Below are 17,793 nucleotides of genomic sequence, written 5' to 3' on the forward strand. Positions count from 1 at the left end.
ACGGTTAGGGAGGATGAGTGTGGGTTTAGGCCGAAGCCTCTACCCCGTCATCTATTTGACGGGTGCAAATAAAGTCACTTCTCTCTCTCAGCACTCAGTAAACTGGGTAACTTCTGCAAAACAAAAAACAGATTCTACAATAGAAAGCAGAGAAAGCACAGGAAAATATTCGTTCAGTGAAGAACGTGTGTAATCTAGCCCATTCTGTTTTTGTCTTGCGGCCGATATTACAATCGTCAAACAGCTAGGTCGTAATATAAATTAACGACTAAGGGAACAAAATGGGGAGGTTGAGCTTGTGCTAGGCTGCCAGAAAGTGTGAAATCACTCGCCTAATTACTGAAGTGAAGCAAATTGATGATTTCGCTGACGCTTGCATCAGTAAAGCTTCCCCACAACTTTTGCAAAAAAATTGCATTTTCTTCGCATGTCGTGACGGTTCTCGTCTCTTCTGAGTTCCTTTGGTTGCTCTGTCTGGTTTCATTCTATGCTTCTTTTATGTAAGGTGGGTCACGCAATCTGCGTAGTGGTGTGCGGAAGGGACTTTAGCTCGGCCCGGTGAACAAACTAAAGGTCATTGTTGATCGTAGCCCATGCATGTACACTCTGCCTTCTTTTGTCTTCGTGTATCTTTGCGTTTAACTTCCTTCCGTCAAAATACACCAACAAGCTCACATCGCTACCCTTGGCGACACTGTAGCCATGAGAGAAGACATAGTGGCGGGCTTCCGGTTAATTTTGTCAACGTGGTGTTCTTTGACGTGCACCTAAATTTAGGTAAACAAGAGTTTTTGCATTGCGCCTCCGTGGAAATACTGCCGCCGCGGCTGGCAATTGAATGCCAGACCTCGCGTTCAGGAGCAGAGCGCCATAACCAATGAAGCACCACGGCAGATACTGCGCATATCAACGACTAAGAAATTCCTAACCATATTGTCGTTTTGCTTTGGAGAAAGCTTCTGCTGAGGACATGGCAACCTATAACTCGTTACTGCTTCTTTAGGCGCAGTTTTCATGGCAGGTGTATTCATGGGACAGTGCACCATATTATTAAGGTGAAAGCCTCATATGTCTCATGATGAGGTCTTCGTTTCAAGGTCGTTTCAAAACCGCGTCGTCGACACGAAGTGGTCCTCTTACAATAAGAGGCGATAATGCGCACAAAACCGCGATTAAGTGTAGAAGAATGATTAAGCAAGTGAACTGAAGTGATAATGGGTATATAGAAAGGTAAATGAGGTGAATTTAGACTGAACTGATGGTGAATTAAGAGTGAATTGATGGTAAATTAAAGGGGTTTAGTAGGGGGATAGGAGTCAAACGAAAGGTAATGATGAGATAGAGTGAGCTAAGATAATGAAGAGTAAATAACAGTGAATTAAAAATGAATAAAGGTGAATCAAGTGGTGTTATGGTGAATCAAGAGCGATGAAAATTTGAAATTTGGAGCAATTGAGCAAACCAATGTAATGGAAGTAAAACCGAGATGGGGGGGGGGGATAGAGTGAATGAAGGTGAACCAAGCAGGGTGAATAAAGAGTGAGTCACGTGTGAATTAAGAGTGAACGAGTGGTTATGGAGTGGGGGAGTGACTTGCAAAAACATATATGTGAGATTTGAGGGTCCAAGTGAGAATGACTCAGCAAAAATGCCGAGTCACGGTTCGAGTTTGGTGAATCATAGGAAGGTGACTCCCCCCCAAAAAAACATGATGACTTGCTAAAATGTCTGTAAATTGTGGTTTCAGAGTAATGATGACTCAGCAAAAAAAAAGTGGTGGTTGTGTCATTGAGTTAGCGGCGCTCGGGCTTTCGCGTCCAAGTTGTCTTAGTTGTAGCATAAGGAACCGCTCGTAATTTTTTCAACGTCAAAAAAGGCAGAATTTCGCGTATGCCTTTTGAAACAGATCATAAATGGTGCACTGTGTTATGATGTTATACCGCGGGTTCTAACAACGACGATGCAATTTTTTTTTTTTTGGGGGGGGGGGGGGGGTGCAGTGGAGATAATTGAATTTGCTAAACACATTATTCGTGGCGGCGAACATAAGTAAATATCTTACAAAACGTAATGTTGAATATCTCGGAACAGAGCTCTCTAGAAGTATCACACAAAATGTAGTTTCCTTCAAGTGCGATTGTCTTATGTAATATAAACATGCAGTAATTCCGAAATTGAGAAAGTGAAGTAAACTAGTCGTTCTTTGTGTATTTAGTGAGTCGTTCGCGAAAATCGCGTCTGCCAAAGCGCACAAACCACCTGTGCAAGCAGCATTTGCGTAGCTAGCGTCGCATTTTATTAAAATTACTGATAGTTTAACTTTGAAGGTCCTGTATATACGGGACGCACCTCTTGCCATGGTTAAGACACGTCAAACACGTAACAAATCCTTCGGTAACAAATTCGATGCGCTTGCTCGCACCATTCAGAAACCGCATGCGGCACCACCTCGACACTTTTGCAGCAATCGTGCGATGCTATCACGCTGAAAAAGCAGTTCTGGCCTATGTATAGTAACCATTCTGGTCTAACAATTGCACGCCGTGTATCCAGTTCCTTCGTACAGATCGCAGCACAGTGGGGTTAGTTGTGTACTTCAGTATAGTTTCTGTTAGAACAGAAGCTCGATATATTTCAAACAGATTGCTAAGCAACTTTCAAATTGTAAGTTTGTGAGACTGTACCATATCATTGGTTGCAAGTGTATTTATTTATCGCTTATTGTCACCACTGAAGTTTCTATAAATGATATTTTGTCACCAAACTTTTAATTCCTCTGGTGAGCAGCAGCGAAATGAAATAAATTTTTTGTAGAAATGCGTCAATGGTTTTCTTTTGTTTCTATTTGCTAAACGACATTCAGCATGGGCTGATCAATCTGAGTCTGGCGTTTGCCGCGTGGAATATGTCCCTATAAGCTGGATTCAATCCGTGCGGATGAGCATGACGGGACTCAGTGCAACTGAATCACGCTGCCCACAAGGATGCCGCGGACGAGATGCTAGTGACGTGATTCGTTCCAGCTCGGCCACGTCATGGTCTTCCGCGGACTTATTAGCTATCCATCCCGTCAGGTTAATACAGCTTAAAGGGACATTAATGAGTAAAGGGAACTAAATGAGTTTTGACTAATGAAATATTATTTACAAAACTGTACTTTCCTTAATTTCGGGGTAAGAGGCTGAATACGTATAGAAGAGAAAATAAAGGCCAAACTTCTATTTCTTGAATTTCGCACCGAAACTCCACTGCCACTACGTCATTGTGACGTGAAGGATTTCGAAGTGCTTCCTCCACCTGAGCCTCCTGTGTGGCCCAGCAAAATTTCTCGAAACTTGCTGAGTTCAGTCTTTGGCTTCTTAAGATGCAATGTAGTCCATCTTTACGATAAAAAGTTAACAAGGCCCTGTCAGACAACGTCGAAATCCATGACGTCATGGCGCGTTAGTGCGCAAACTTCAAGATGGCGTCGCCACCTGTCTTTAATTTGCGTCTATTTTTTACTTGTTAGGCCTACTCTTATGGTAAGAGGGGCTTTTCTAGTGTTGTAGTAAGATAAGTTACTAATACAACTGAACTAATTTTTTTTGTAGTGTCCCTACACAGAAATGACAAGCGCTGCCTCGTATTCCTAACACTACTGAAACAATTCTTATTTATTCATGCTGTACGCGCACGAATAATATTGTTTTAATAGTGCACAATGTCAAGTTCTGCTCCTGCACTGTCATTTTGTTAAGGTAGACTCATCGCGGTTACTCAATTACTATGGCGTTCTGCTGCTGAACAAGCAGTCACGGGCGTGATTCCCGGCAGCCGCGGCGGAATTTCGATGGTGGAAAATATAAAAGCACTCACATACGTATAATTTAGGCGCATGTTAACCATGTGGTAAAAATTCATTCAAAGCCGTTCAGCATACGACCCCCTTTGCCGATTCGGGACGTTAAACCCCCAATATTTTTTCTTCTCCATATTAGCAACTAATCGATGCGCCTCCTAGCCATGTCCATGCTTCAAAATGATGCAGATTGCTCTGTACTTGCATATTCATCTCATCCTCCTTCCATTTGATCAATCAAATACCCTAATCTGTTTGAAATAATGAGATATGTCGTCTTTTTTCAATATTTATAAATTGACATATTTTATCCAGCTTTAGCTGTGGAGGTGAACACGTAACTTAATGTTATAGCAGATATACCGACTATACCGATATACTCGACTACCACCCAACCTGTCACCACTATTCATGACTTCTCAATAGCACTTCATAAGGGCGACCAAATAGACGCTATCTTATTAGATTTTAGAAAAGCCTTCGACTGTGTCTGTCACGGTAAACTACTCATGGAACACCCGCCGTGGTGGCTCAGTTAGCTAAGGCGTTGCGCTGCTGAGCACGAGGTCGCGGGATCGAATCCCGGCTGCGGCGGCCGCATTCGATGGAGGCGAAATGCAAAAACGCCCGTGTGCTTGCATTGTAGTGCACGTTAAAGAACCCCAGGTGGCCAAATGAATCCGGAGCCCTCCGCTACGGCGTGCCTCATAATCAGACATGGTCTTGGCATGTAAAACCCGAGAAAGAACAAGAAGAAACTTTCTAACATTGGCCTACCGATTAAATTAATTATATGGATTCGTTCTTACCTCTCCAACCGGAAACAGTTTGTCCAGGTCGAGAGCTGCAGCTCTGAGGTTCTGCCTCTAACCTCGGGAGTTCCCCAGGGTAGTGTCCTTGGCCCTGCCTTGTTTCTTATCTTCATCAATGACATCGTTTCATCAGTTGACACTTCCTCCATAAACTTAAAACCTTTTGCACACGACGGCATTCTTTATAAGTCAATTAAAAGTGAAAAGGCCCAAAAGTGCACGCAGAACAACCTGAATTCTCTTTCCGATTGGTGCAACACATGGTCGATAGAGTTAAACATTAACAAATCAGTCTTTATGCGAATCTCGAATAAAATTAGCCTTTTTTCTTCTAGGTACACCTTAAATAATGACCCCCTGATCGAAGTCAGTAATTTTAAATACTTGGTGGTCAAGATTACAAATCGCCTATCATGGGGTAGCCATATTGACGACGTTTGTTCCTCCGCTTCAAGAAAACTAAAATTTCTTAGACATAAACTAAAAACGCGCGATCCCAGATCAAACTTCTCGCATATAATACTTTCATTCGACCCCGTCTAGAGTACGCATGCGTGGCTTGGGAACCATATTTTAAAAAGGATGTTAATAAACTAGAAATGGTCCAAAAGAGAGCAGTAAGATTCGTCTATAACGCCTACCACAATCTTGATTCACCTTCATCACTGATGGCTACTAACAACATTCCACTCTTGAAACAACGCATAGCTATTGCGAAGCTCAATTTTCTTGTTCTGCTTCGAAATCGGCAGTTTAGTATCGATCCCGGTCAATTCATTTCCCCCTCTTCTTCCCGGCAAACCAGACATTGTCACAATCACGATCTGACACCGTAACTTTGCACATACTAACCTTTTCAAACACTCGTTTTTTCCGCGAACCATTACGAATGGAAGGCACTGCCTTCAAATGTTTTTCCAGAACGCGGCGCTCCTGACCTCGAAAAACACATGCATCTTTTCGTCTAAACTACATTGTTGCTATTGCCATACTACATTATGTCAACGCATTATCTAAGTTGTATTTGCTTTACCCTTTTGTGCATAAAACTGTTGATTGTGTTTAAACTGATTGTGTATAAATTTTGATGTGTTTGCTCTACCCTTGTGTACATAAAACTGTTAATACATATTTATGCAAAATTTTCTACACATGTATATTTAATCATCTTTGTTAGTTTATGCTTGTCTTCAAGTATAGCAATGTTTATTATAAACTGTTGTACAACTTGTTCATTTCTTTCACTGTGTTCCCTTTTTTGCCGCTCCTGCTTGGTCTTCGGACTGCAGTACGTAATAAATAGAATAAAAAATAAAAAATATAGACTAGGAAGGCATCTTAGTTTATTTCATTGCAAATTGCAACGGTGAAGCAATGCAGCTGCTGTTAAATTGTCCAAAGCTTCGAACCACGGAGAGTGTGAAGACAGTTTCACTGCATACGGGCACGAGCATGTGTTTATGTTATGTATATGACCATCTGTGTGCGCGCTTTTGATGAATCTGGATATTTCTCCCTCTTCCTACGTCGTTAATGTCCCTGGTTGCCAATGGCACTTCATATCTTTTTCTTTAAATCAAAGGTAACATTATTGTATACTAACATGACAAACACACTTACATCATCTATAGGCACCTACACGTGCTAAAGCTTTCCACCATGATAGCAAAGCCAGAAGACAAAGTCTAGCATGCGGGTGAAAGAAAATGGTAGGGACGCGACGCATATTCGCGCTGACTCCTCCGATCGGTCATCATGAGGCAATAGTGCCCGACATCTGAAAATGACAAAGTGCGCATGGTTTGCAGATACTGGGTGGGGACGCGCTCGGGGACAGTAGCGCAACCATTCACAAGCTTGAGCTTGGTGCATCACTTCGGACGAGAGGTGAAGCATGGTTGGCCTATATTGTCCTTTGGAGTGACGTTTCATTTCCTACGCAGCCCTAACGACTGGGGTGATATATTCACAGAGCCTGCTCAGCAGTGCAATATACTTATACAAAGTGCCGATATAAATTTATTTGTTCCAAGAACCGCGAATGTGTCTGTATTGGAAGCTATTCTTACCAAGAACCTCACGCACGAGTGCTGGCAAAGCAGTTTTCTGGCGCTGGCAAACGTGGACGTCGCACATGCAACGGGACAGAGGCTGTGCTGTCCCGGTTACTGTAGCTGTAAACTTTCGCTACAGTATCAAACTTCAGAGACGCAAGCACGCGCACACGCACAAACACGCACACACGCGCACAGACGAACTTTGATCGTCACGTGAATTTAATCGAGTTTCATCATTCGATGCCATAATTACCACACGGAAAAGCGCCAGACCGAACGGTATATCTTTCCGCCCGAATAAACGCTGCAGGTACAAAGGTAGAGGATTACCGTATTACCCGAAACGCCGCATGACTAAAGCCCACTAATATCTACCATGTTTTTATATATTGAAATCTTGCGGCACAGGCTCGTCATACGATCATGACCTGTCCTGGATTCTAAGCCGCGAAGAACGCTTGCCTCCCCTAGTAAAGATAATGTTCTGTCTCGTCGTTCTCTTTATTATTTAGAAAAAGCCTTCCTGGGTTCCCTGTATTGCCATCTTTCAAGCTTGACCTGGATTTGCGCAGCACGTGCCGAGGGGATGAATTTCCCTACAGTGATACACTGTCAGCACTTCTCCGGAAACGTTGGAGAAAAACAAAGTGCTTCGCCGAAGAGCCTGCTATAAGCGAGAGTTAACTGCCCCAACCCCCCCCCCCCCCAAATAAAAAATTTCTAATGATCATAATAATTTCCTATTCAATTTATTAGACATGGATCTCGTAAAACAAAGGAGTGTACAGTCACAAGAATGAACGTGAAAATAAAGTGCTGAATATGCAGTCTCGCAGATTAGGCAACTATGGCTGCTTCTGAATCTCCGTGAACTTTGGCGCACCAATTATTAACTGCAACAAAAACTGTTTTTTTTTAATTCACGGGTCAAGTGCGTCGCTGTACATGACTCATCGCGCATTCCAGTGCCATCACTGGTGCTCGTTCGATAAAGTACACCACTATTCGTTTCGCGCTCGCACAAAATCATCTCGCTATACAGAATCGGCAACCACATCCGAGGAAGTTCTGATATATGTAGGTGGGCCTTGCGCTGAGTGATAACATTACAACTGTGGTAGCCGATAGAAAGCAGTTACGCGAAAAAGATTAACAATCTACGCGTGTCAATATTACGGGTCGTATTCACATGGCTGACATTTCTGAACATCCCGAAGCACAGTACAAAACGAAATTCAGCTAAATATTCGGGCTTTACGCGCCTAAACAACGATATGGTTATGAGGCACACCGTAGAGGGGGACGCCGGATTAATTTGGTCACCTGGGGTTATATAACGTCCACCCAATGCACGGGCGTTCTTGAATTTCGTCCCCATCAAAATACGGCCGCGGCGGCAGCGATTTGTTCCCGCGCCTTCGTGCGTAGCAGCGAAACGCCAAAGCGACTACGCCACCACGGCGGGCCAAAATAAAACAGCGAATTCCGAAACTATTGTGCAAAACATTTTTCCAGTACCATACAATGGCGGCTTCGCTAAAGGTATCTTGATTTTAACGGCAGGAAATGCAAAAATTACACAAAACGCAGAGAACGCTGTAGCCAGCATATCCAGCAAACTTTCTGCTTCACCATTAGTAGCGTGCGATGCCACTTATATTTCAATATTGTAGGAATGGCAGGAATGAGTAGCATAAATCACTGTGCGTAGCCTCTCGATGGACTAACGAGTGACAAAACGATTCAATTGTTATGAAAAGATGCCGAAATTGAGCTCTAACAAAATGTCTTATTCTGCTGGTCAGCTGTCGTCGAAACCATTCGCCCACCGGTTCTTGACGGAGATATTTACAGACATTCTTCTACGCTAAATTTTGCCACCAGACATATACAACAGCGAGTTAGAAGATGATCTTTTGCCCTGCGTCAGAGATTCTATTGAAAATAATGGTGACACCGATTTTATAAGTTCCTCGGGTGGCCTGTTCATTGACAATTTTATGTCCTTGCTTAAATTTTACCTAAGCAGTAATAAGCTTTTCTTTTAGGAACTAGGTATTTGTCCAGCGAAAGGGGATCGGCACCAGGTCATTAGTCACTCCTGTTTTTATCCAACATGTTTCGTTCATGTATTGAAGAAATTCTTGCTATTGCACTTGACTTGGACGAAGCTCCTGAGAGTCTTCGGATACGTTGACATTTTTCCTCGGCTTTTAAACCGTTCTAATCCCGAGACTTACTTTGACGATGTGGATTTGGTTTTATACTTGTTCGGACAGCATGAAAAAGGTCTAACATTCACCTATGAGCTAATAATTTGCAGTTTTTAGATATAAACTTGACACTAAATGTTCCACTTACGTGCTGGGTATATAGCTCCTGTGCCCGTAAGGATTTGCTTCCTTTCGACGATGCTCAATGCAAAGAACCATAGTGACGCTGTGTCTTCAGTCTAGTCTACTGAGGCCGTGGGAACAGAAAGAGGATGATAGTTTTCATTTACACATCTCACGACTGATTGCAGCCGGTTTCCCTCCTTCGGTTTTAATTAGTGTGTCTGAATGCTTGCTAAGAAGGCTGAAAATTACGGCGGAAACCATGCTTTGTGATTAAGTCAATGAGAAACATATTCCCTGCACGTGGCGCGAAGCCCGGACTAACTCACGCCCTGTTGGGGACCCGCTCGTTCGAGGACCGCCACATGCGCGGGCCGCGACAGCCTGACGACGTACCATCGGAATCGATGGGAACTTTTGAAACTACGTGTCTGCGCCCCGCAAGTGCAGGGCCTCCAATCGGCCCCGCTTGGTCTCGGCGGGGCCTGTTCAGCGGCCGTTCGCTTAGCGTGCCGCTGTTCTTCGGCCGCGCGCCACATCTTGTTCATGCTCCACGGCCGCGCATATCTCGTGCGCCGCGCCGCTTCGCCTCCTGCCTCAACGCTTCGGTACTTATCGCATATCGCTATAGTCTCTGCAAAGCATTTTGCATTCTCACGCTCCTCTTACGCTTGACTTTCGAAGGCCAATTGCTGTATCTGGCCAACACCACCTAGCGCACCATCTAGCGCTACTAAGCCACGTCTATTTGTGGCGTCAAGCCAGTAGCGGCGTACTATGGCGGGAGAATGTAGATGCGCGTGGAGCAGGTAGGCGCCGAGCCAACAGAGGCCAGCGAGTTAGCGCTTGGGGCCTGCGCACGCATTAGCAACCAATTCTGTGAACTTGGGCGGCCTCGAATTTGACCTCGGCTCCAACTAGGCAAAGAAATGCTCCGCATTGAAAGGGAAACCAGAGGTAGTGCTGTACAGGCGGGGACAGAATAATATTGATTCTTTAACGAAGCTAGCGTCTTCTGTCGAGAATGGCATTGTGCGTGAGCACCCTTCAATGCTTGTGTGCCTGCCACAACACCCACTCTTCCTGCCAGCGTGATATGGGAATCCCGATTATTGCAGAAGATTACGCTAGGAGAGTGGTGTCTATTTTTGGCCGTTATGACCTGTGACAATGCACTGCACACCCCACCGGCCGAAATGGACAGTGCTCCTCCTAGCGTAATCTTCTGCAAGCATTGCGATTCGACAGCACGCTGGGAAGAAATGGGCATAGGGGCAGGTACACGGGCATTAAAGGTCAGGCATGCGTAATGCCATGTCTCAACAGAAGGCACTTGCTTCGTTAAAGAGTGCAAGAATGAGGTTTGCCCCGCACTGGCTGATACCGTATTATTTTGTCCCTGCCTGTACATGGCAGAAGACTGCCCACAACCTGAAAAAGGTTGCAAACAAGCACGATATATCTGTGTGGGTTTTTTTTTTCTTTTTTTAAACCGAATAAGCTGCCGAGGCTTTGTGACCGCATTTATTCTCGAAATGATAAGCTTCCGTGCGAAAAGAATCGTGAGGCCACTTCGGCATTGCATCGTGGGCGTTATCTACGAGGCTCATGTGAGCTGCGGTGAAGTGTATAGAGCGCTCAGTTTAGAGGTGCTACCGGTCAGCGCTGGCTGATCACTGAGAGGCCTAATGCAGTCACAATGCATCTCAAAGATTCTCGATTTTATGTGACACAAAAAATGCGTCAGCTCGGCGTCCGCAGCGCCCAGAGGTGGCGCAAGAAGTTGCAGCAGCCACGCTCTTCGAGTATCGCTGTTCCATTCCTGAGCAGTGCACATTGGCCCAACCGGGCGCTGTGTTAACGACCGCATAATGGAACATACGTATTTTATCAATGAGGAATGGAGCGGGATCACACCTGCCCATCCACTGTGCCTTGTGTGGCTGCGAACCGCAGTTTGGGGTTACGCGCTTTCTAGGAAGAAGCCGGGATGTATTGGCCCGAGAGTTGCTGGAAGCCTGTTACATAAAGAAAAAAAAAACGTGGTTTTTGCGTAAGTGTTGCTCATACCACTTTTCACAAAAGTGAATATGGTTTTTTTTAAATACTGCGCTTTGATAGTTTGCCTGCGCGCGCCGCGCTTGCGGTGATGTTATGTGCATCTCTGAGCTCGTACGTATACTGACGGGTGTTATCTCCTGAAATAAATTTTGCTGCGAGTTTGTGTAAGTTGGTGCTCTTTCTGCCTGCTTCTTTCTTCCATACGTTTTTTTTTTTTACCTTGCGCCACAGCACCTCAAATGGCTGGCGCTAACTCGCCCAAGAAGCTCTCACTCAGTCAAAAAAAGTTACTTCGCCAATTTTCATTTGCAGTGCACTCAAAACGTAAATGGCGTACTGAGTGATGTGTGTGCCGAATCCTTCTCACAAGTTTAAAAATACGTTCTCTAGTTAATTGATGTTGATTTTGGTGAATCGCAAGAATCCACTTTCACATTTTTTTTTCCTACTGCAACACTCCCATTCTCGGCAACACTCTCACCTTCGTGCCTACTGCATCACTCTCACCTTCGTGCCTGAAGCTCTGAGGCTTATGCAACGAGCTCGGACAATTAGTCTCACAACACGCTCAGATGTGAGCCAATTGTCCAGCTGAATTCGTTTTCATATCTTCGTTGCAGAACAGAGTGTGACGTGAAGTATGCTCCTGTTTATAGTAGCGGCTATGGTGTTGCGCTGCTAAGCACGAGGTCGCGGGATCAAATCGCGGCCGCGGCGGCCGCATTTCGATGGGGGCGAAATGCAGAAGGCCCGTATCCTGTGCATTGGGGAAACATTAAAGTTTCCCTGGTGGTGAAAATTAATCTGGAATCTCCTACTACAGCGTGCCTCATAATCAGATCGTGGGTTTGGCACGTAAAACCCCAGAATTGATTTATACATTTGTTCGTGAACCTTAAATTTTACTTTATCTTCGAAATTGTGAGCCCGAAGTGCATTTCGAATTCGTTATTCTTTTTTTTTCTTTCAGAAATATGGACTTTTTCTCTTTAGCAAGTCATCAAGGCATATCAAACCATGCAAATACGCGTACGTTGAAATCAAGAAGAACATTGCTTGTTCCTGTATCCTTCATTTCTACTTATATAAATACAGGTTCAACTTTTTCAAAAGAAACCACAAAGCCCAAGTGTCGCATGCTAAACATCCTTTGAACATCCCACTGCTCTGGAAGTGACATCATTCACGCGAATATTCTGCTGCGTTACTTTACTTCCTCACTTCTAAGTTTGAAAGGGGAAACCCTTTTGTCGCCGTATAATAGTCTTCTAAAGTGCGAGTCGAGATGTTGCGTAGAAGTTTTGCAATTTTCTCACATAAGCCAACCTCTCCCCCTCCGCAACTAGGAAAATGTCAACAATTCCGCGTATCTCGGCGAACGCATGCGCAACCATGTATGAGACTGCGTTGCAGACTTTCTCAGAACAGCATCTATCTGTACGTAAGTGTCTGGCGTGGAGTGTGCACGTGGCTGTATCTGCCACCGCTAAAGGCACTCGCTTGGAATGCCGGCCGCAGCCAGCAGACCGCGTGCTGAAGTATTGCCTACCCCCTCCCTCTTTATCTTATTTATTTTTTACGCTCACGCGAACAGCTTGAAGGGGGCGCCGCGGAGTGGCTCGGCAGCAGTCGCAACCCCAGCGTCACCGCTTCAGGCCCTTCGAAATAGAATGGCGAGGACGCCGTATTACAGTATTAGCATTTCGTATTTTTGAACGCGCCTTACCATAAATTCTGCGAAATGACCGTAAAATGCTCTCTTATGTAGGCCATTGGGGTGCATTGCATCAGCAGTGAAAAATTGGCGTCGCGCCACCGCCGTCAACGGTTTTGGGGAGCGGGTTACAAAGGGAAGTGCTGGTTGGGCGTACTGTTTGGCTGTTTCTGCGATTTGCAGCACTTGCCCAAAGCGTAGATGGGCACCCGTTGTCAGGGCCCTCGATACTCCGATAAGCCGCGCGCTCAGAATTCTCGTCGCCACCTCGGTTTCAGCGGCGAGCGTAGCGAGATGCTAAATGCCGGAAGTTTCGTCTTTTCGCAAATATTCGGTGTACGTATAGTGAAGCTGAGTTGGCCTACTTCCAATGGGCACGCCATAATTTACATATATTGAATGCCTGCATGACTGGAGATGCTTGACTAATAATGCAGAACATCAATGGTGCTGCATTACTGCTTCATCTTACACTGACATTTAAGTTTTTTTTTTCACCTATTTGCATGTCATGCAAGCCCTATTGCAAAAGAAGTAAGGGCCTATCATTCACAATGGCCAAGTGAACCTTACTTTTTTGCGACAGCATATACGTAATAAATGTTGAAATGGCTGCTGTATTGCAGTTTAAGGTTCTGTTCTTAGAGTGTTGGTAAATGGGGGGACCATATATAAGTGATTAGGACTGATCAGTTCAATTATGTTCCTTAGGTTTTATCGTATGCGTCTTTGCCAGCACAGGGTTCTTGCCATGCTCTGGTCGGAATACATTCGGTAAGCTCGAATTTATATTTATAAGACTGTTGCATTCAACAATGTAACTCGGTTTTAAATCTTTCGTCGAACGAACACTTAGCCCCTGCGGTCTCAATCACTCACCTTCTGTCGAATGATGGCAGCCATGCGCTTCTTGCAGATATTGCATCTGTTGCTGTGGACGCGGTTCATGTACTCCTCGAGGCAGCGAACATGCGTCCAACGCACCGTGCCTGCAACCGAAGCACGCGCTGGGTGCACCCACTACTAAATTTTTAGCGTGCAAGCACGTATTACACTGTTTCACGGGAAACAATGTTCAAAACATCTTTCTTTGTGCGGTATTTTTGCACTCTAATGTTCTAAATGAACTCTAAGTGAATAAGTAGGCCAAGCCACATAATTAATCGAGCTATACGAGGATATATTTCCCTTTTTCTAAAATCTTGAAAGATTTTTCTTTTCCAAAATCTTCAAAGATTTTGAGTATTGTATAACGAGCCTAGTGAAAACTTCGGATTTGCCTGTGATAGATACGCCGCATTACTAGCATTACTTCCCTCTGAAGTTACATTGTTGAAACAACATCAATATTATATTAAAATCAAAGTAAACAAGGATACCATCAAAAGCTACTAAATTAGCTACAGGGTTCAAGTCTGTTCCACATAGTAGAAGCAATGATCTCAAGTAAATGCTATTTGTCACCGAACTACTGGAAATACTCGGTTCTAGGAACGCTGTCTTGCCTGTTTAGGACCATCAACGATATAAAAATATTTATATTATTCGCGCAAAATTGCGCTGCGTCCTTCTTTACCAATTAGCACATAATTCACAAATTCTTGCAAGACTCATCTTTTTTTTCTTTAGAGGTGAGGCATATATCGTGGTGACGGATACAGAAACCATCGAAACATAAAAGGCCGGCGGAAACAGCCAAGAACACAAGAGATGGCACGAAATTCAGCTTCAAAGGGAATATTCATCTACTGAATGCCACTGTTTAACTGCAGCGGAAGACCTCCTTAAAGGTTTTGAGGCAAGAAGAACTTTTAGGACCTTTGAAGAAGTTTTGATTCATTCACTATTTTCATTCACATCGTAAAATATGCTTTCTAGAAGTATGAAAGATGTTTAATCATCTCGGCATGTGGTATTAAAAGCATATAAGATGTTCCATGCCGTCCTGTTTTCTTTTTGCTGCGATATGTCGTTGCATGCACTCTGCTATGTCGGCGAGATCTACTTTTGACGATTGTCGGCTTCAATGTCCTTGAACTTCGTAGAGAAGGAGAAGATTAAACTTCTCTCTAAATACATCGAGATCATTCTTTGCCAGTGACATCTGTAACCCAGTCATCGGAGGCTCAAGGTGAGCGCCTGTAATATTGTTGCACAGTTTTTTTTTTCACAATCTGGAAACAGGATAGCGCAGAAACTGGTCAGTCGCACACTCTATAGCCGTACCTCTTGATGAGGGGCAGTTTAGGTTGATTTATTTCTCCGTTAAAATAAAAAAGACAGCCTTATCCTCACCGATGCAATCAAGTTTGAATTCCAATCAGCGTAGAATGCGGCTATACAACAACACGGATATGGGGACTTTGCAGTAAGGAGCGGCTGCTGCGGGGTGCCCTGTTGGAACGGAAATTCACCTGCTATTTTTTCTGCCTTTCTATGGCGTGTAAAACCAATGCTACTACAGCGAATTCGAACCCGATTTATTAGTTATTATTACGCGATTGCTGCCTACAGTGCGCCACACCTCCTCTGGCTCCTACCAATTTTATATTTGTTGATTTCACGAAGGTACTTGGCTACAACATTCAGCAGCTCTATTTCCACAGCTTCTCAACAAATAACACCAGCTCAATATCGCAAACCTAGGGCACAACGTGTGGAAATCTTTTTTTTTATTTGCAGTAGTTTTGCTACATAACAGAATGGCTTATCTATGTACACATAAAAAGTACCACAACCGCTGCTGAGGCGCAATGAAACGACTACTTCGGAATGAAACAATGGCAAAAGTTCAAAGGAAGATGGAGGCTAGAAGAAATTAACAGTCGTCGAACAGGGAATGCAGTTGGCGCCAACTTTTTGACAGTGAAACTTATATTCGCGAGGCTAGTAATAACTGCTTTCCGTAGCGGCGTTTTTATGTACGCGTACGCATAGCTCACTCTCTGCCCCCTGCATGGGGTGGGAGGAGGAGAATAGCTGGTGCATACAGTCGGTGCAAGTCGGACAGTTAAAATAAAAAAACGGCAAAAGAAAAATTGCCGGGGCGGGCGGTTTAGTTCTGATAGAGGGGGAACAGGTATAACTACAGGTACTGCTGTTGTTTCTTCCAAGAAGTAGGGATTAAAAGAAACTGAGTTGTATCGAGACGTGTTTCGTAAACATGTGATTATTGTTTCATTGCGTTTCCTCTTTTCTTTCGCAATTTTATGCACTGTGCCAACAGTACTTTTGTTTGTTTTTTCTTTGTTCTTTTTTGCTTCTTTATCTGCTTCCAGAAGTAGTATGTTTTCTGCCACTCCCAGTGTTTGTTATATTTAGTGTTGATTGAAGTATAAGCTTGTGTCCTGATTTTTTCACCATTTGCTTTTTTTGTGTTCTTTATTTTATTAGTTCATTCTGCTGCTGTGCTGCTGACCTTTACAAATTTTACATATTGTTGTAAGTTCTAACCGAGGTTTTAATTTCTAACACAGCTTTCTTCGTTACTACTCTGGAACCCTCGTCTGTAGACACACATCTTGTAACTTTTGTTTCTTTGTGAATAAATTCAAACGCAAATGAAACTAAAGACTAAACATACATATTTGGAAAGCTGGAGTAGAGAGAAAAGAGGCTGACTAAGTAATAAATATATGAATGCCGAGCAATAAGATATAACTGGGCATGATAATAAATTAGCAAAGCAAAGTGTGAAATAACAAACAAAAGGAAATAAAGTAAATTCTGGGAAGAAAAATAACATAATCAATTTAATAAATCGAGGCAGGGGATATGATCAGCTCTAGTCAAACCAGGTGTAAGATGGCCAAAAGTTAAGAGCTACAAGTAATATTTGTGCTATTGGCATAACAAGTGGACTCAACTCCTCCCTTTTAAGCGTTTATAGCTGTAGATTGGAGTGTATTGAGCTTGTGGATGAGATTTGACAAGATATGACTCAATATTCTCGTCTCTGGGCGAAAGAAAGGGTGTGTGTAGAACGTGAAGTTTAAGTACTCCAAAACTTTGACCTTGCAGGTTACGATTCTGCGCGAGTGCTTTAGGAAGTTTTTTGTCCGCTTGTCAATAGTTATTCATTTAATCTAACATTCAGTGGCTGTCCTGTTTTGTCGTCAACGTATCGTTTGGGGTAGAACGAACATTCCCATATAAATGATGCAGCTTCTCAACACCACGAGCTTCGCACTCAAGCCGTGCTAGGTCTTTGTCAAGCAACCTTATTTTAAATAGGCCATGGTCTCTGTCATTATTTGCACAAGGCTGACATAAATGTTTGCCAAGGACATGTATTATTTCTTTCACTCCTTTTTTATTCATCTTTTGTATCTTAGAGCATGCAGCGATTATCCACACTTCTTTGATCCTTTGCGTTGTCATTGACTTTCCTGCTGTGCTGCATGACTCAACACTTTTTCTGCCTGGTATTTGAAATGTCGCCTTTCAGAGCGCTATTTTCTGCGCTCTAATGAACCATGGGCCTGTTTTATTTTTGCCTTTGTACTCAGCCACCTCTTCATTCTTGCAGTCTAAATAATTTTTATACAAAGCCTTGATTTCTTTACGACTTCAGCTACAGAAGCTCTCACTGCTGTTGATTCGCCGAAAATGATCTATTCACACATTCAATTATATCTTTGTTTTTTCTGTCCCCAGTAGTTCTACTGACGGTGCAGTGGTATGGTATATGCTGCCTGTTTCGTGCTTTCATCTGTGTTCATAAATGTCCGCATGTGAATGCTCTAATTTTCAAAGTGGCAGTAAATTGGTTGTCGTGTAACCTCCACGTGTTCTTATCAGTGGCATTGTCTTTGGGGATTCTTAGGCGAAGCTGCAGATTCAGTCCGTCATTATCCCCTCTTTCTGATATCCTGCTCATACACTCTGGTACCGAGAGTCTCTGACGCTGAAACGACGCACATCAAACGCTCCGTATAGTACGCCTTTTATCGTGGCTGCGCGTAACGCCTTT

General features: G+C 43.7%; 1 protein-coding gene across 1 annotated transcript in view; it reads right to left on the reverse strand.

Moving 5' to 3' along the window:
- Positions 1–15,779, reverse strand: part of LOC125946843 (uncharacterized) — a 42,634-nt gene extending 26,855 nt beyond the window's left edge. Inside the window, exons 1-2 of the mRNA XM_049670949.1 lie at positions 15,764–15,779; positions 13,701–13,810 (exon numbers count right to left, since the gene is read on the reverse strand). Of these exons, the coding sequence (XP_049526906.1) occupies positions 13,701–13,810; positions 15,764–15,779 (126 nt within the window). The remainder of the gene's footprint in view (positions 1–13,700; positions 13,811–15,763) is intronic.
- Positions 15,780–17,793: the final 2,014 nt, after the last annotated feature.

The sequence above is a fragment of the Dermacentor silvarum genome, chromosome 1 (assembly GCF_013339745.2).
Source record: "Dermacentor silvarum isolate Dsil-2018 chromosome 1, BIME_Dsil_1.4, whole genome shotgun sequence".
In the NCBI taxonomy this organism is placed as follows: Eukaryota; Metazoa; Arthropoda; class Arachnida; order Ixodida; family Ixodidae; genus Dermacentor; species Dermacentor silvarum.